This window comes from Phymastichus coffea, unplaced genomic scaffold (genome assembly GCF_024137745.1).
Source record: "Phymastichus coffea isolate CEN01 unplaced genomic scaffold, Cenicafe_Pcof_1.1 PCOF00129, whole genome shotgun sequence".
NCBI lineage: Eukaryota > Metazoa > Arthropoda > Insecta > Hymenoptera > Eulophidae > Phymastichus > Phymastichus coffea.
Window position 1 is genome coordinate 163035 of NW_026706940.1, and position 17495 is coordinate 180529.

General features: G+C 30.8%; 4 protein-coding genes across 10 annotated transcripts; 1 reads left to right on the forward strand and 3 right to left on the reverse strand.

Annotated features, from left to right (window-relative positions):
* Window positions 1-802: 802 nt before the first annotated feature.
* LOC131671593 (large ribosomal subunit protein eL31) lies at window positions 803-2260 on the reverse strand. Of its 3 annotated transcripts, none has more exons than XM_058948122.1 (3): window positions 2214-2260; window positions 1544-1772; window positions 803-1032 (listed from the first exon to the last, which is right to left on the reverse strand). In XM_058948122.1, exons 2-3 carry the CDS (start codon window positions 1765-1767, stop codon window positions 882-884), a joined length of 375 nt encoding a protein of 124 aa, XP_058804105.1. In that variant the 5' UTR covers window positions 1768-1772; window positions 2214-2260; the 3' UTR covers window positions 803-881. The 3 variants fall into 3 exon arrangements, with proteins under 3 accessions (XP_058804105.1, XP_058804104.1, XP_058804106.1); XM_058948121.1 differs by having other exon boundaries at window positions 2093-2227; XM_058948123.1 differs by lacking the exon at window positions 2214-2260 and adding an exon at window positions 2130-2153.
* Window positions 2261-2696: 436 nt separating this feature from the next.
* LOC131671582 (THO complex subunit 2) lies at window positions 2697-11711 on the forward strand. 3 transcript variants are annotated; one of them, XR_009302552.1, is made up of 27 exons: window positions 2697-2911; window positions 3195-3238; window positions 3321-3412; window positions 3539-3652; window positions 3728-3843; window positions 3928-4058; window positions 4202-4581; window positions 4659-4837; window positions 4917-5509; window positions 5585-5819; window positions 7128-7245; window positions 7326-7488; window positions 7572-7753; window positions 7826-8110; window positions 8186-8494; window positions 8571-8828; window positions 8915-9172; window positions 9250-9416; window positions 9492-9618; window positions 9688-9793; window positions 9858-9892; window positions 9987-10100; window positions 10167-10227; window positions 10466-10527; window positions 11048-11142; window positions 11239-11303; window positions 11530-11554. XR_009302552.1 is itself a non-coding variant. In XM_058948097.1 (26 exons), the coding sequence occupies exons 1-26, from the start codon at window positions 2847-2849 to the stop codon at window positions 11558-11560; spliced, it is 4290 nt and encodes a 1429-aa protein (XP_058804080.1). In that variant the 5' UTR covers window positions 2697-2846; the 3' UTR covers window positions 11561-11711. The 3 variants fall into 3 exon arrangements, 2 of the variants coding, with proteins under 2 accessions (XP_058804080.1, XP_058804081.1); XM_058948097.1 differs by lacking the exon at window positions 11048-11142 and having other exon boundaries at window positions 11530-11711; XM_058948098.1 differs by lacking the exons at window positions 11048-11142; window positions 11239-11303; window positions 11530-11554 and having other exon boundaries at window positions 10397-10528.
* Window positions 11712-11718: 7 nt separating this feature from the next.
* On the reverse strand, window positions 11719-14812 carry LOC131671583 (polyamine-modulated factor 1-binding protein 1-like). Of its 3 annotated transcripts, XM_058948101.1 has the most exons (9): window positions 14683-14812; window positions 14459-14596; window positions 14262-14378; window positions 14085-14164; window positions 13422-13971; window positions 12948-13288; window positions 12616-12869; window positions 12409-12539; window positions 11719-12312 (listed from the first exon to the last, which is right to left on the reverse strand). In XM_058948101.1, exons 5-9 carry the CDS (start codon window positions 13454-13456, stop codon window positions 11826-11828), a joined length of 1248 nt encoding a protein of 415 aa, XP_058804084.1. In that variant the 5' UTR covers window positions 13457-13971; window positions 14085-14164; window positions 14262-14378; window positions 14459-14596; window positions 14683-14812; the 3' UTR covers window positions 11719-11825. The 3 variants fall into 3 exon arrangements, with proteins under 3 accessions (XP_058804084.1, XP_058804082.1, XP_058804083.1); XM_058948099.1 differs by having other exon boundaries at window positions 12616-13288; XM_058948100.1 differs by lacking the exon at window positions 13422-13971 and having other exon boundaries at window positions 12616-13288.
* A 116-nt stretch (window positions 14813-14928) lies between these two features.
* Window positions 14929-16979, reverse strand: LOC131671584 (calumenin). Its single transcript, XM_058948102.1, has 4 exons — window positions 16684-16979; window positions 15734-16298; window positions 15501-15616; window positions 14929-15433 (listed from the first exon to the last, which is right to left on the reverse strand). The coding sequence occupies exons 1-4, from the start codon at window positions 16780-16782 to the stop codon at window positions 15245-15247; spliced, it is 969 nt and encodes a 322-aa protein (XP_058804085.1). The 5' UTR covers window positions 16783-16979; the 3' UTR covers window positions 14929-15244.
* Between the last annotated feature and the right edge of the window lie 516 nt (window positions 16980-17495).

Here is a 17495-nt window from a genome sequence, read left to right on the forward strand (position 1 = left end):
TCAGCGCGTGCAGTAGCGCATTTGGGTTAAGCTCGTTCCAAGAGCCATAATAAAAAGCACTTAAAACGTTCCGAGACATAAGGAAATTCTCGGTGCAGGGCGTTGCGCGCGTGTGTGGGAAAATGCAACATTGACGAGACTCGATTGCGCATATAAATCCTAATAAAGCCGAGGCAGTGTCGCGAGGATCCACGCGACATTAGATGATTGTGAGCGCGTAATTTCATTAGCCAAGAGCCGCCCGTAATCAGTTTAGCAACAGGGGGTATCGCGGCGCGCTACGAAAAGAACAGGACAGACAAGTTTGCTGAGGGAAAGAGAGAGAAAAGCTTGGGCAGTCGCTCGGAATTACCACGTGAGAGGTGTGCGTATCAGTGTGTGTGTGTGCTTGATTTCGAGATTAGCGAACTCCCTACTGGATGACCCTTTCGCAAAATTATATGTAAGCAATTCCAGTGAAACAACAGAATTGTTTTGATTATAACGATTTTTAAAATTATTCTCACTTTTACGAAAATTCATATCTAAAGCACACTGTGCTTACGAAAATTTTAATCAATTGCCAAAATTTAATCTGTACAAGAAAAAAATTTAATTAATTTACATGATAAAACGGTTTTAAAAAAACCTGCCTGTTAAAAAATATTAATTCTCTTAATTATTTCCATGCAATAATTACCTTATTTCATTGCATTATATAGGTCATATTAAATTATTTTTAGTGTTAATAAATTTAAAGGCTGAAGGGTATTTAGAGAATGTAGAGAATGTCGATTTGGTAAAAATGAGAAACAAATTTGAATTTAGTTAAGTATAAGTATATTTAAATAAAAAGACAAACATTTAGCCAAAATTATTTATTATACTCTCATGGTAATAAATTAATCCTGACTCGCATCCACATTCTCTGTCTGTAATCCCTTGAAGGTGGCAACTGGGATGTATGTGACAAGGGTGTAAAGTTTGTGTACCGAGTCTTCATCGTCATTCCTCCTTCTGCTTAGACGGACACGGACACGGAATGGAACGTTCCTAAAAATTCATATATTTTATTGTTCACTGACTGATAAAATTGAAAATTCTTTTTTAAATCTGATATGTTTTTCTTATTCACACTACTGTATGTTAAAAAAATATATACTACGAGCATACACAATCTTACAGAAGAACATTAGCTGCAAAATTAGATGATAAAATCCATCCAAGATTTTAGGGATAAAAGCGAATACACTTAAGCTGAATAAAATAGATTTTATAATAATCAAAATTATACTCTATGGAAAGCTCTCTACTGAATATTTAATATTGTCTTATTATCTTTACTAAATTCTTTTGCAAACTATCAAACTAAATTGGAAACCCACCTTGCATTATTATTAAATACATTCTACTGTTTATTGGCAAATAGAATGACATTTTCTTACTTATGAAAACAAATGTATTTGAAATAAGATATGCATTTGTGAATTTTTTGATATCACACTTCTTAATTATCAATCAAAAGTCAAAACTTGTCTAATAGCAGGTATTGAGTAATGTTTACCTGATTCCCTTGGACCAGAGCTGTTTGTTCAGACGAGTGTCAATCCTGACATCAGGAGTACCCATTTGCTTTTCTGCAAACTTTCTGATTTCTTTAATGGCTCTTGGAGCACGTTTCTTAAAACCTACACCGTGCAACCTTTTGTGCAGGTTTACTGTGTATTCACGGGTAACGACATCATCGATACGGGGACCTTTTTTTTCACCAGTCTTTGCTCGAGTCATTATGCCTAAAACGAATATTATAAAGTTTATTTAGAAACAATTACGTGTACGCAGATACGTCATTTAACAAAAAATATCAATGGTAAAGTTCAGAGACATTATAGAACAGTCAGTGTCAACAAGCGGTATAACCTGAACGCTATATGAAAATTAATGATTTTAATCTACAGTTGCAGGCAATATTCATAACGTATCATTTTCACTACACTCTATTTACGTTGAATGATAAAATCATTTTAACAATAATTTTGGAATAATCGATTAAATATGTAAACATTTAACCTAACACACGAGATTACATTGACGAAACATAAAGACTTCTTACAAAAATATTTCAGTAACAACGTTTAGGCGAACGTTACCAAACTTGTTGATGTGTGCTTTATTATTTAAGCATGAATTTAATAAAGATGAAAAGGGATTTGAAAACACGAAAATTTGGTTACCTCTCCGAATTTACTGGATTTACACAAAAGAACTTATTGCCGTTCTCAAAACGATGAATTTGAGCAATTTAGGTCACGTTTACAATCTAAATGACAATTACGAAGAAAAGTTGTTTATCTCACTATTTTCAATAATTTTACAAGAAAAACTAATTTGAATAAAATTTTTAACAATTGTTTTTACAATGCAAGTAACAACAACTTTTAAATGCAAATCAATATTGATATAAATATTTTTCAAAAATTAATTTTTTATTGTTTCGAATCTTTCAGGGTAAAAATAATGTTATTGATAAAAATATAACGTAACAGTACCAATTACGATAGCTTCAATGAACTTATTCATTAATGAAAATTGAATAAATAAAAATCAATATGTAAACTTGTCCAACATCTTAAAATGATGAGTTTGAGAACACACTAACACGGCGTAAATGTGTGCGTGCGTGCTTGAGCTGGCGGCGTTGCGTCGAGAGAAGACTATCGAAAATGGAGTCTGTTTAAGCCGTAAGCGATTTTTAAAGGAAGTTTTATTTCAATAAAATCAATTAAATAACTTTAGATAGAGAAAGAATAAAGTCTTGTGGGGTTGAATAAGCACGCGTGTATTGTATACATGATAGTATTGTAAAGATGCCAGCGAAAACGTGGAGTCCCGAGTTGTGGAAGAGTTGGGATAAACAAGGAAAAAATGAATTGTAAGTGCACACGGATAAAAAGAGGGGAAGCTACGACCGGAGAAAGAAAGAATGAGCGAGAAGTTAAAACTACACACTTCGACGGAAGACGCGTGTTTTGTTATCTATGAAGACAACGATTTTGTTCTATTGCGGTCTCATAAGTTTTAGTCTATAGTCAAACCTTACACCGCGTTTATTATGTGTTAGAAAGACGCGCTACACTACAGATTTTAAAGTTTCTCTCAAATGTTTCAATCCTTATTACCCAAGGCCTAATATGTAAATTAACAACTGTTCGCAGCATCAAAATAATCAAACTGAAACACAAGGAAGGAGAACCTGCAGGTACATTATTGTTGCAATCAATACTTTTGTTATTTAAACATTGCAGTTAACTAATTGTTGCAATAAACAATTTTTTTTTCAGAATGGAGACGTGGATTATACGAACTGATCTTGAGTGGGATCCATGGAACTGTGAAAAGGGATAATGTAGTTACAACTTTAGGTGAACTTGTGGTAAGTTTATTTGTAAAAATTCAAGAAATAACTTCAAATTATTTATACTTACATGTTCAGTGAGCAATGTGATTTAAAACTGATACTGTATTACTTTAATTGTCATTTATCTTATATGTCTTGTAGACTATAGATGGATCAATACCTTCTGCTATTGTGGATCTCTTTACATTTGTTGATGCAGAAGTCCAAGGTGAAAATAGAAGTAATTTTTACTACATTGTAAAAGAATGCGAAAAGGTATGTGCTATTGTTTATATAGATGCCAAGTAGTGTTAAAATAACAAGGTTATTGATTTGTTATTTTGTTTATAGTTTCTTACAGATAGACTATTAAAAGAACGTCTTGATATTGATACTCTACAAGAAGTGGGAACATTAAGAAATTTAAACTTTCAAACTAAGTTTATCAAAGTGAAAACAAAACTTTAGTATGCACTAATTATTTCATCATTACTATGGTTTATTTACTGCATTGTACTATTATTGATTGTACTGTTGATTTCTTATTCCAGTTACAAACAGAAAAAATTCAATCTTTTTAGAGAAGAAAGTGAAGGTTATTCTAAGTTAATTGTAGAATTAAGTCAGGAACGCTCAGAAACAGAAGTAGAATCAGTTTTAGAAATAGTCAAATCTCTTATTGGTAAATTTTTACGTTTTTTATCTGTAATTACTCTTCAATCGCTTGATTTCATGTATATTAATTAAATTATACTGTGATAGTGATCATAACATAAAAAATAGATATATATTTTTTATATAGTTAATCCAGTGAATTTTTTTTAGGATATTTTAACCTTGATCCAAACCGAGTTCTTGATATATTACTTGAAGTTTTTGAAAATAGACCGCACAATGCTGCAGTGTTTATACCTCTAATTCGATCTTACATGAGTGATAGACAAGTTTTATGTGAAGTATTAGGTTTTAAGTATTGTTGTGCAGTTAATGCCACCCCCTTTTCTTTGCAAAAAGTCACTGCATTAATGCTACAGCATGAAGTTATTAGTCTAGATGATATATTACCTTGGCTTGTTCCTGATGATAAGATTATTATCAGAGATTATGATAATGAGATGAAACTAGCAAAGGAATATGTCAGAAAGATGAATGTAATTTCGACAAAAGATAAAGAAGAGGAAAAGGAAGAGAAAGAAACAGTTGTGGTAAATTTTATCTTTGTGCGGTTTTTTTTTCATTTTGTTGGTAACGATTGTAACAATATTAACTTATGAATCTGCAGGATAAGTACTCAGGTAACCAGAAATTCGGGCTGTGCGAGGCTCTTTTGGAAGTCGGAGCATGGGACGTTGCTTCATCTCTATTCTCTCGCTTTCCTGATTTTTCTTTAACTGATCAAAAGCCAATAGCATTGGCACTTTGCAGAATCATTCATGCCCTTGTTGAGCCAGTATACAGAAAGTGAGTTTTTCTTTAAATTATTCATCATACAAAATATTTTATTTTTTTTAATTGAAATACCAATACTCACCTGTTTTAGACATTGCATAATATCGCCCAGGTTGCCAGGACGAAAGATCCCCCCTCTAACAAGTCCCTTAGCACCCAAAGCATTAAATCAATTAGGAGACATACATGACCGTCTAGTACCGATGTTGATAGCACTAGGTCCTAATCTACATTATGATCCTGTGTTAATGTACAAAATAATGCGATTATGTCATAGTGCGATAAAACAATGTAGTTTGGATGCCAATAAGCTTCCCGTTAGTAAAGATGCAACGCTTTATTGCGATGTCTTAACTATCTTAGACGTTGCTCTCCTTCCATCGTTATCCTTTATGGACTGTAACTGCTGTGTAGCTGAAGAAATTTGGAACATCCTCAAGTATTATCCTTACCAAAACCGGTATGCACTTTACGCAAGGTGGAAGAACGATACACCAAATCAGCATGCTGCTTTGCTAAAGAAACGTGCCGATGCACAAAAGAAAATTAAGAACGTGATAAAAAGGGTCAGCAAAGAAACTATCAAGCCTGTCGGTAGATCCATAGGGAAATTGACGCATTCATCGCCAGGAATACTTTTTGACTACGTCATTGTTCAAATTCAGCTTTACGATAACTTAATTGGTAATTTATGTTCGCAAAAATTTGAATATTTATTAATTGATTCGTTTTTAAATTATTTGTATTTCTTTCTTTCAGGTCCAGTAGTTGATTCTATGAAATATTTAACAAACGTATCGTACGATGTTTTGGGATACTGTCTAATTGAAGCGTTAGCAGGAGCTGAAAGAAATCGTTTCAAACACGATGGAACGAGTATATCACTTTGGCTACAATCACTTGCTTCTTTTTGTGGAGCTATTTTTAAGAAATACAATATTGAATTGACTGGATTACTACAGTACGTGGCCAATATGTTGAAAGCACAAAAGAGGTAAGTCACTTTATTTTTGAAATTTTTTGTTTTATTTTAATTTTATTCTTGAATCGGTAAGAAATTTGTATTATTGAAAGAATCGCAAAATTTTGCCTTAAAAGTAGACAAAAAATATTATATAACTAACATAACTGAAATTGAACACATATATCGTAGGTATTCTAATCATTATAATTGCATAGTTGTGTCTATTCAATGCTTTGCGGAAGATTGCAGATCAGTGATGTCGATCGAAAACATGGAACTGTCAGTCAGGCAATCAATCGTCATTTGATATACTTTCATTTAATAAAATTTTCTTGTACGTGAAATTACATAGCAATGTTACTTTTTAAGAGGTATTCACAATTTGTTATGAATGGAAGTCTCAAACAATTTTTTATTTTTTTCACACTTATTCTTCGTAAATTTTTCGATGTAATACACACCAAGAGAATATACAGATCGATGTATCGGACTACATAAGAAATTGATTTCATTTAACTATTTCATAACATCATTATTGCGATATCAAGTTCGATAAGTTCAATTTACGTGTTTATAAAAAATCGGACATTATTAATTTAATTACAATATTAAAATATACATAATTCTCTAACTTTCTAATTTTATCAGAAAATCATTATTGAAGATGAGAATTCATACTGCTTGCTGTCAAAGTTTAAAAATCTTATTTAAATGTTCTAAACGATATTGGCATTTTCAGTTATATTAATTTTAAAGAGTGATAATAATGATAATTAAGAATCTTTTCGATGGTTTTAAAAGTAGTACCTGATAATTTTTAGCGATAGACAGGCTAATAAAAAAATGAGAGCCTTGGATAATGCGAGTTTTCGTTAATGGAGTCAACATTAGAACATTTGTACTGTTGACGAAATTAATTGACGATTAAACAGGTGTTTTTGTAACTTTCTCAACTTACACATTGTAAATTGAAAATGAAACGTAATGTATCACTTTTGTGAAAAAAAATTGATTACGTAGATTTATAAAAGCAATTAAAATATTTTATATTGTTTTTAAAATTTTACTCATTTCAAATAATATTATGGAATTATATTTGATTGCTTAAGCTAATAAATAAAAAATTTTGATATTTTTACAATGTTGTATATTTTTAAATAATTTTTCAAAGTCGTAAGCTTGAAAAAGTATTGGTAAAAATATTTGATGTGGCATGAAAAATAGAACTTTATAAAATGCCGTGTAGTGTTCCTTATAAAATAAATACAGGACATCGAGAGTGACATTGTCAGAAAATAATTGATTGTTATTGTCTTCTTATTCACTTTATTTTTTTAGTTTGGATCTTTTGATTTTAAAAGAAATTGTACAAAAAATGGCTGGCATTGAAGCATCAGAAGAATTGACAGCTGATCAGTTAGATGCTATGGCTGGTGGCGATCTTTTAAGAATCGAGGTAAATACATTTTTCCTTAAGAATCAATAAAACAATCATATAGTATGTGTGCTTTATTGAAAATGATAATGTTATTTTAGGCTGGATATTTTAGTCAAGTACGAAATACCAAAAAATCATCACAAAGGTTGAAAGAAGCTTTATCTGAGCATAATCTCGCGGTAGCACTTTGTCTTCTAATGGCTCAGCAAAAACATTGCGTAGTTTACCGAGAAACAGAACAGTCTCACTTAAAATTAGTAGGCGAGTACAATATTGTTTTTTTATTACAAAACGTATGTCAAACTTTAGTCAACATTTTATATAAATCATAAATCAATTTTCAGGAAAGCTATATGATCAATGCCATGACGCTTTAGTACAATTTGGTACATTCTTAGGTCAGACTATGACAGTCGATGAATATGTTGAGCGATTACCATCTATTCATTCCATGTTGCAAGATTACCATATTCACTCGGATGTTGCCTTTTTCTTGGCAAGACCAATGTTTTCTCATGCTATAAACGTAAATACTTATCAAGTATTTCAAAAACTTCCTAATGAATTTTCTTTATTAACGTTTCCTCGTTTTTTATAGATAAAATATGACTCGCTTCGAAAAGCGGATCCAAATTATAAGAAAATGTCGTCGGCGACAAAGCAAGCTAAGTATGCAGAAGCAGCTCAAGCAGTTATGGCACCTATTGCTTCATCAGTACGACCTTTACAATCTCTTAAAGTTTGGGAGGACATTTCCCCACAATTTTTAGTGACATTCTGGTCACTATCGATGTACGACTTATATGTACCTACTGAAAGTTATCAACGCGAAGTTAACAAATTAAAACAACTCGCTGCACAAGCTGCTGACTCCAAAGATTTGGTAAACTATTCAAAGTTTTTTAAAACTATTATTAAAAATAAATTTTAGTGACTCGTCTAACTATATTTTGGATAGACTGCAAGCAAAGGTAAAAAGGAACAAGAAAGGTATCAGACGCTGATAGACAAATTACAAGATGAGAAGAAAAAGCAAGAAGAACATGTAGAAAAAGTTCATGCCTATCTCAGGCAGGAAAAGGATACTTGGTTTTTATCAAGAAGTGCCAAATCTGCAAAGAACGAAACTATCACACAGTTTCTCCAACTATGCTTGTTTCCACGATGTACTTTTACCACAGTTGATTCTATGTACTGCGCCAAATTTGTACATACAATCCACTCTTTAAAGACAGCCAATTTTTCCACTCTTCTATGCTATGACAGAGTAAGTATTATTAGTCACTGAAAAATATCCAGATCAAAAGTGATGGAGTCTTACAATATTTTTCATGATTTTTAAGCTTTTCTGTGATATTACTTACTCTGTAACATCGTGTACCGAGAATGAAGCACACCGTTATGGCAGATTTTTATGTGCCATGCTTGAAACTGTAATGAGATGGCACTCGGAAAAAGCTATCTTTGACAAAGAGTGTAGTAATTATCCTGGTTTTGTCACCAAATTCCGAGTTAGTAATCAATGTTCTGAAGCCAGCGACATGGTCGGATTTGAAAACTACCGACACGTCTGTCACAAATGGCATTATAAAATTACAAAAGTAGGTGCATTAAAAAGTACTTTAAAAAATATTCTAGGAAACATGTAAAAATGTAATTTTTGAAACTATTTTTTGTTTATTTTTAGGCAATAGTAGTTTGTCTTGACTCCAAAGATTACGTACAAATACGAAATTCTTTGATTATATTAATTAAAATTCTGCCTCACTTCCCTGTTCTGGCCAAACTTTCGCAAATCCTTGAACGTAAAGTTGAAAAAGTACGTGACGAAGAACGCAATAAAAGACAAGATCTTCACGTTTTGGCTACTTCTTATTGTGGACAGCTGAAGGCCAGAGCTCCACACATGATTCGTGAATCTGATTTCCACCAAGTTGCAAATAAGGTTTATAGTACTACTCATTTATCAGTCTAATCTACTCTGAAGGAAATTACAACCATTATTAAATATTTTACTATTAGGGAGGAGAAGCTAAAGCACAGGAGAATGCAGAAACTGAACCAGCCAACTCAATAAAATTAAGTAATGGGGTATCTACCAAAGAACTTAATAACGGTGATAGCCGTCCCGAAAAAGATATTAAAGAACAGCGTGAAAAACGCGCTGCTGCTTCTAATCAAACCCATCAGTAAGTTTGCAATCACAAAGTTACTTTTTGTTACAGTTAAAACAAATTGATTCGATTCTATTGTCTATTGTGCAGTGAAACTTCCGATAAAGGGAGGAAAAGAGAGCAAAGTAGAGAAGCTTCAGAGTCTAGAGATAAATATTCGAAGAAAGATGACTATAAAGAAGAGGAATCTGACAAAAAAGATAAAAAGTATTATAAGGTTAGATTTATTGTGCACCACTACTTACACACTCTTGATTGAATGTTGACAAAACTTTCAACTTTGCAGGAGGATCATTACTATACTGGACCGACTGACAATTTTGATCGTGACCTTTCGAGTGTATCAAATAGTAGTACAAGCTCAGGTCCCATGGCAGATGGACTTGATCGAGGTACGACAACATTCACAAAATATTTTCAACCATACAACATGATGTATAAATATTCTTTTTTCAGATACCAAACGAAGGAAGATGGAAAACCCTCCGAAGGTATGTTGCTCAACTATTTCTTCTACAAGACTTTACAAAACTCAATTTTCATTGTATACATTGAAATTTAATATTTGAATCTAAATTGTTTTAGGAAACAAGGCGTACTGAAGCTGTTATAGAAAAGAAGGAGCGCGCTTCAACCAAAACAAAAGCACGAGAAGAACAAAAGGAATTGCGAAGAGAAAAGAAACTTGGCAGAAAGAGAGTAATTATCTTTTTTGCAATTCACTTCTGGTCATTCATGAATATTGTTCAATCTAAATTTTTTCAGGACCGAGGCGATGAGCCATCAACGTCAGGAGAACAGAAAAGAAGAAAAGACGAAGACCGGGGTTCGTGATTCAAGATTTCTAAATTGCGTTTTTCTTTTAATAGTTTTACGTTATAAAATGTCGGGGTAGAATCAATTATTTTTTATATTATGCTGCACGTTTTCATTGTGACTGTGATTTTTTAGTTATTTCTAATGAAATGCTTGTCTTTTTACATTTTTTAATTCAGTTGGAGTGGCTTGGTTAAATATACAGTAACATTTAAGATTCCTACAAAGTGACGTTTATTCCCTTTCAGCAAAAGGTACCCATCAAAACGGAGATATTGGCGAACATAGAGATAAACATCACTATACTAAGGTTTGTAGAAAACCAAGAGAAAAATTATAGGCTTAATTTTATAATTTTATTACGTAAGATCACTGAAACATCCTAGATTACTTTCTCACGATTTTCTCTTGATTTTTTAGTCCTCTTCTACATCTATAAATATTCAATTTTTTACCCTTTAATTGAATCCAATCATTATGTTTGAACTAAACTGATTATTACTTTAATTTCAATTTTTTTTTAAATTAATTAAGTTCTCAACAGAAAACTTTTTACACCAACTTTACATGAACTAAATTTAAGTTGTCAAAATACGAATTACACATCACACAGAGGATAGTCATAAACTCATGACATAACACTACATTTACGCTTTGTAAACGATTACTACTACAACTATATTCATGGCACTGTGAACAACATTTCATCACTTTTATAGCACATATTTTCTAAAAGCTAACATGTATTTTTTCTTTTTTATAAATTTTTTGGATAATCTACAACGCGTTTTTTAATATCTGTCTAACAAAATCTTTACTTGAAACTTTAGTTCTCAAAAACTTCAACGTTCAACACTCTGAAAATACGAGTTGGAAGGCAATAAAAAAATGACGAGAAAGAATCTAGGCGATACTTATTACATAAGTACTCGTTATTACGTACACAAATATTTAAATATATAATTAATTTTCGTTTGACAGTCAAAAAAAGCTCTACAATGAATAACTTATATAATTTCAGGAAAAATCGCCGTATCAAAAGGACCGAACTCATGACCGGGACGGACGCGAAACCCGTGATAAACAATATCCTTTAATACCTGCTTAAATTATAAAAGATTATTTATAGTTATAGTTATAGTTGTTTTTAATGCTATTATTTAGTTTAGCTATTTTGTAGTTTAATTTTCATAACTTGAAAAATATGTTTAATAAAATAAGTACTGAATTGTTTTGTTATAATATTCATTTCATGAAAAAATTTCTTAGGAATTTTAATAAAAGTAACATATTTTCCTTAACTAGTCATTACTAGGAGAAGCTCTGACCCAAAACGAAGATGATGTAAAGAGGATGCAGCTTGACTTACATTTTATATTGCTATGATTGAATGTTGTATGTAATGAACTTAGAAACCAACAAGTAATAAAAATGAAAATAGTGATCAATTTGTATATTACGTTTACGCCCAATTTTATATAATAAAACATATTTCCAAGAATTCATAACATAGTTTTTATTTTATTTGTACTGGACAGTCTTCAACATATATAAATATAAATTATCAGTTTCTTCAGTTTCTCTTATTTATAATTAAGAATCATATAATTATTTTGATGAGTTTCTAACAAAATTATGGTAGTTTTGTTCAGCTCGTTCACTCTCTTTTTCCAAACGCGTGAGACGCAATTTAGCATCTCGAAGAATATCTTCAGTAGAACTGTTCTCACTTAATATAGGGTTTGCATTTACAACTTTCGTGACTGATGAAGGTACTTGAAATTGAGGGGAATACTTTAATTGAATTTCTTCTAATTTTCTTGTTAGATATAAAACTCTAGCATTCAATTGTTTTATCCTAGATTGTTGTTCCTGAACAAGCCCACTTAAATCTTGTTTTTCTTGATTTAAAAAATTCCTTTCATTTCTATCTAGTAAAAAACTATCAAAGTCAGTCTGTGATTGAGCATCTTTGATACTCAAGTTACAATTACGCTCCACAAAAGGTTTTAGTCTTTTTACTTTTGAAAGTTCATTTTGCAATTTTTTAAAATTGTCTTCAAATAGTCTATGATTAGTTTTTTCTTGTTCCAATCTAAAATATAATTTCAACAATAATTTACAAATAATAAATTATTAACATAAATTTAGAAAAATGTTATTTGTGATGTAGTAAACAAGAATCTTTTACCTATTTGCTTCTTCAGAAAGCATTTTCTCTTTTTTAATCAACTCATTTTCTTTGTCAATAATTCGTAAATTTTCTTGTCTTTTACTCTTGTCAAAACGTTTTTCTTTGATGTCATAAGCCTGCATTATTTTCTGTAAAAAATATAAATAAATGAATAACTAAGTTACAATATGAAATTGAAAAAAATTTCACGTTTTCAAATTTTACTTGTGCTTGTTCTAATTTACACTGTAGTAATAAAAGTTGCTTTTCTAGATATGATGATTGCTCTTTTAATTCAATTTCCTTTTGCTTTAACTGAGCATCAAATACTCCTTTTTGGCATATTAAATTCTTTTTTGCTAAAGAAATTTTAGATAATTCTTGATATATAAATTCTCCACTTTCTTTAGTTTGCACATTTTTATGTTTTACATTTTTCTGTTTTATGTGAGCTTGGCTACTACTTTCAGTAGAAATATCTGTTTTTTTTATACTATGTAGTATGCAAAGGAGTAGGGGTATGTCATTGTCATAATAATCTTTTATAATATCTTTACCTCTGTTTTCATCAGGTTTAATTCCTAGAGTTTCGAGTGTATGTACAATATAATCATTTTGTAATTTTTGTTGAACATTAGGATTTTCTTCATTTTTATCCGGTTTCATATATTTACTAAAATTGACTAAAAGAGGCGCTTCACTAGTTAATACTGATAATGTATAAACATAATTATGATTCCACAAATATTCTGCTATTAGCAAATCATGAACATACTGCTTAGCTGACTTTGGAGCATTATTGCCAAGTTTTTGGACTAAATCTTTGTTTTTCAATGCATTTACTAAGTTGTGTCTAAGATGTGTTCGAATATTTGAAATAATTCCGCTTTTGTCAAACCTAAAACAAATTATTTGTTTTAATTTCTTAGTATGGTATAAAATGTCAACACAAGTCAACATAACCTAAATCTACAACTATTCATCTCTCATAATCGTTGAAAAATACTGAAAAAAAGAATGAAATTGTTTACCATGAATACACCGTTGAATGATAATCATTTTCCATGACGATTTTTCTTCAATGAAAAATTGCTAATAATGATTTTAAATTACTTTTCCATTAAGAAAAATACCATGAAATATTCAGCTGAATAACTTTTTATATAAAAAAACTGCACATTGGGCACAATACGCAAGCCGACGCCGCCCGCCGGGCAAGACATAAATAGAGGGAAGGGAGCATAAAGCATTATTATTATAGTGATGAGCATGGAATTATGGTTGTGTGGTGGCAGCTTTAACAAATAATCTATAAAAACAGCAGGAAGAAATAATTGAAAAATAAATATATACTCTATGAATATAATAGTATTTGGCTTTTCCTTAAATTCTTTACTTGATATAAAATCAATTTATACATTTATTTTACTGATCACAAACAAATTATTGTCAGATTATACTCAGTAAAATTGATATTAAAACTAAAAAGGAATAAGTAAGTTTTGTGGATGAGTTACAAGGCTTTCCATCTCCAAAACCAGTTGATTGACATGCACAAGTTTCTATGTTATAACCTCCTATCTAAAATTAGTTTTTTTATAAAGAAAGTTTGAGTGAAAAGGTTTTATTGTTTATTTATTGTAATAAGTATATAATTTAACTAAACATATTTTTATTAATATAAATCAACTTACTTTCTGACTGAAACATCCATCTTGAATGGCAGTTGCCTTATTTTTTACCATTTTTCCACAAAAATATGTAACATTGATGGCTAAATGTATTTAATAAAAATAATGTAAATTAAATATAATTTGAAAAATCATATATTTGGTAGTATAACGTTATTCTAGAAAAATGAAGATTCTTACCAGCTTCATCAAAACTGTATGTGTATTTTATGCAACTGTATCCTTTTGTTAGAATACATGTGTAATCGTTCCTTTCATTCATCCATATTTCCGTAAGATTAGGTAGCGATTCAGTGACTAAATTGAATATGCAAATCAATCATGAGAACAGTATATTTTTCAGGTTCTGTTGTCATTAATATATAGAGAGGATATACTTTTGAGCCGTTGAACACAAGGTATTTTCATCTGTTCTAAAGCTGTACAATTAATTTTATCTTCATAATTAATTAATGACCCAGGCCATGTAAAGTTAAAGCAATACTTTGTGATTTTATCATTTAAAATTTGTATACCTTTGGAAGAGAAAAGTAATAAATGATTATAAATGAGTAATAAATAATAGTAAGTTTATTTTGTTATTTTATAAACAATCAGTTACCTAAAGCACTACTTGCAAAAATTATGATGAGATTCACTATGGATGAATTCATTTTAATTATACTAAATTTAATAATTTCACGTATGAAACAAAAATGTTATAGTTGATGGTCTGAAGACAGATATTATCTGATACTATCAATAACTGATAAGATATCTATGCTATAAAAATATATATTGATGAATTAGTCATAATAAATTTCAAGATTTATAGAATTAAAAATTAAAACTTTTATTTTTCGTTTATTTGCACAGTATTTGGCCTATTATTTGTAAAGTATAAATATGGGACTTGAAAATATTTTCAATAAGAATTTGTGAGTTTTATATAGCAGTATTCATTAAATACTGCTAGTTTAAAAGGTATTAACAGATCATAGAATTATTTAAATATATATATGATAATGAATTAATGCACTATCTTTAGATGACACATGCAAAATACTAATTTAAAATCTCAAAATAAAATTTTAAAAATAGAGAGCTCCATCTTTTATAATGTATTTGTAATTATCTAAATTTTTCATATCTTTAATAAATGCATCTGCTATAAAAAAACATTTTTAAAATTCATCATGTCTTGTAAGTGCTTCTCCAAAGTCTGTTGCTTGGGATCCTACAAAAATATCATATTTCTCTAAAATTTCTTCTTTTGTTAATTTTTGGTCCGCATCAGAGTCAGCTTCATAGATCAGATGACGTGCTTCTGCTTCAGCATGATCAAAGTCTTCAGGAAGAATCCAATGTTTCACCTAAAAAGATTCCACATTAATTTCTGACTTCAAATTATTTGATAAATCTAAATAAAATCTTAATTACTTCTGCATTGTCCATGAAACCATCTCCATTTTTGTCACGATGAGACAAAAACTGTTCTTGCTCATTTTTCACCCATTCAGGCTCTTCTGATCCTTCCTCAGCATGATACATATCACCTACAATTCAAAAAATATTTTTGCAAAATATTTTTACCATGAATAAATAAAAATAATCAAAAGGCATTCCATTATCACATGAAAATGAAAAATGAAATTTGAATTATCCCTACTTACCAATATATTCTGTAAGAGAAATTTTTCCATCTCCATCCTTATCAATATCTTCTATTGATTCAATAACTACAACATCTTTCATATGATCTACTTCTTCAGGATGCAAAAATCCATAGAACTCATCTTTTGTTAGAGCATCATCTCCATCCTGGTCAGCTATAGACCAGCGCCGCCTTTCTCTTTTCTGCATAGTAGCATAAGAGTAATTCTCATCTTTTTTATCTATGGTTTCAGAATCTTTATCATCAAGAAAGCCATATATCATGCGGCGGTACTCGTCCCAACTAATCTTCTCTTTATCATCTGGATTATGCGACCTCCATTGTCTTTCAACATCATCCCGAATATAACGCTGCTGTGTGTGTTTTATCCAATCCTTCAATTCTTCTTGTGTAACAAACCCATCCTTATCCTTGTCTATTTTATCTACAATTAAACCTAATCTCCTGCTACTCTCCTCAGGAGTCAATTGTTCAAAAGTTTTGGCTTCCTCTCCTAGAAATGCATCATGATCATAAGCTGGATTATGATGAGAATTGATGAAATGTTCTTGATCACTTAATTCCTGAAAAATTCAATTTTAATCATTATAAAATAATTATTTTAAGCAATGTGATGCACATTTTTTATTTCATATGAGAGTTTATATACATATGAAAGTTGACTTTTCAAAGTTATACAATGTTAGTTAAAAATAAAATTAGTAATCAAATTCAAGCACAGGTTATGAACGATTGAAATAAAATGGCAAAAGAAATTTTCGTGACTAATGTGCACTTTAAAACGATAAACTTGCATTAAGGAAACAGTAACAATTTGTCTCTAAAAATATTTCAAAAACAAAGGATTGTTGATTTAATATATACACAACCGGTTTCCGGCACAGACTATCGCAACAATAAGTAAATTATAAATACAAATGAAAAAGAAAATGATTAATATTTATTTACCTTATCAATAACTCGTTCATTTGGCAACTCATCCGACTTGGGAATAGCTGTGGCGATGGTGAGGCTGGCGAGCAACACTTGCAGGATAATTTGCCTCATCTTCCTCTTGAAAATGTTATCTTTTTAAAACCAACGAGTAACTATTACGCAAAATCCCGATATTAAGTACTGAGAGGGGGAAAAAATGTGGACTATCAGTCGTCAAGGCAGTTTCGACTCTCCAGACTCCACATCATCAAAAACGCTCGGCACCGCTTTTCTCTTGACTCCTCCGCCGCGACTTGTAAGTATGCATCGCGCAGACCCCCACCAGCTGCGCTGCCGGCAACTTACATACATCCAACATACATCTGATGTTAGACTCATGCCGAGACTAATACTGATTTACATTTATTATGATCAGATCGTTTAACGCTAAATTCTTTTTTTGTGTCTTTATTTTGTTTATTTCGGAGTAAGTAGTACGAATCGATTATCAATGTCAATTTGTCGATTCAGCAGCAAGAAATGCTTTTGCTCGGAGCGATAAAATGTATTGAACAATTTAACGTAGCATTACTGAGAATTCAAGATATAGTTTTTAATGAAAATTCGTGAACTTGAGTGTCTGCTAACACGGTCAAATAATCTAGGTATATGAAAAATTGTCTATCCAGTAGTAAAAGACGATTTGGCAAAACATTTTTATGAATTGTCAATAGATCTCTTTAATAAAAAGCAAACGGCAAATAAATAAATATAAGGTTCAAATTTGCATCGCAGCGTAAAATGATCGGAACAGCATTTTCTCGGTAAATTTGGACCTCTATCGT

What these genes read in the sequence shown, in the direction of transcription:
- LOC131671593 (XM_058948122.1), bottom strand. Translation starts at nt 1,767, where the DNA reads ATGACTCGAGCAAAGACTGGTGAAAAAAAAGGTCCCCGTATCGATGAT. An exon ending in CTCTGGTCCAAGGGAATCAG is followed by an intron (nt 1,033 to 1,543) that starts GTAAACATTACT and finishes ATGAATTTTTAG; the next exon opens with GAACGTTCCATTCCGTGTCC.
- LOC131671582 (XM_058948097.1), top strand. Translation starts at nt 2,847, where the DNA reads ATGCCAGCGAAAACGTGGAGTCCCGAGTTGTGGAAGAGTTGGGATAAA. An exon ending in GCTTTACGATAACTTAATTG is followed by an intron (nt 5,510 to 5,584) that starts GTAATTTATGTT and finishes TCTTTCTTTCAG; the next exon opens with GTCCAGTAGTTGATTCTATG. An exon ending in GGCATTATAAAATTACAAAA is followed by an intron (nt 8,829 to 8,914) that starts GTAGGTGCATTA and finishes GTTTATTTTTAG; the next exon opens with GCAATAGTAGTTTGTCTTGA.
- LOC131671583 (XM_058948099.1), bottom strand. Translation starts at nt 13,456, where the DNA reads ATGGAAAATGATTATCATTCAACGGTGTATTCATG. An exon ending in CATTCAACGGTGTATTCATG is followed by an intron (nt 13,289 to 13,421) that starts GTAAACAATTTC and finishes AATTTGTTTTAG; the next exon opens with GTTTGACAAAAGCGGAATTA. An exon ending in CTTTCTGAAGAAGCAAATAG is followed by an intron (nt 12,313 to 12,408) that starts GTAAAAGATTCT and finishes ATTATATTTTAG; the next exon opens with ATTGGAACAAGAAAAAACTA.
- LOC131671584 (XM_058948102.1), bottom strand. Translation starts at nt 16,782, where the DNA reads ATGAGGCAAATTATCCTGCAAGTGTTGCTCGCCAGCCTCACCATCGCC. An exon ending in ATGAACGAGTTATTGATAAG is followed by an intron (nt 16,299 to 16,683) that starts GTAAATAAATAT and finishes TGAATTTTTCAG; the next exon opens with GAATTAAGTGATCAAGAACA. An exon ending in TTCTCTTACAGAATATATTG is followed by an intron (nt 15,617 to 15,733) that starts GTAAGTAGGGAT and finishes TTTGAATTGTAG; the next exon opens with GTGATATGTATCATGCTGAG.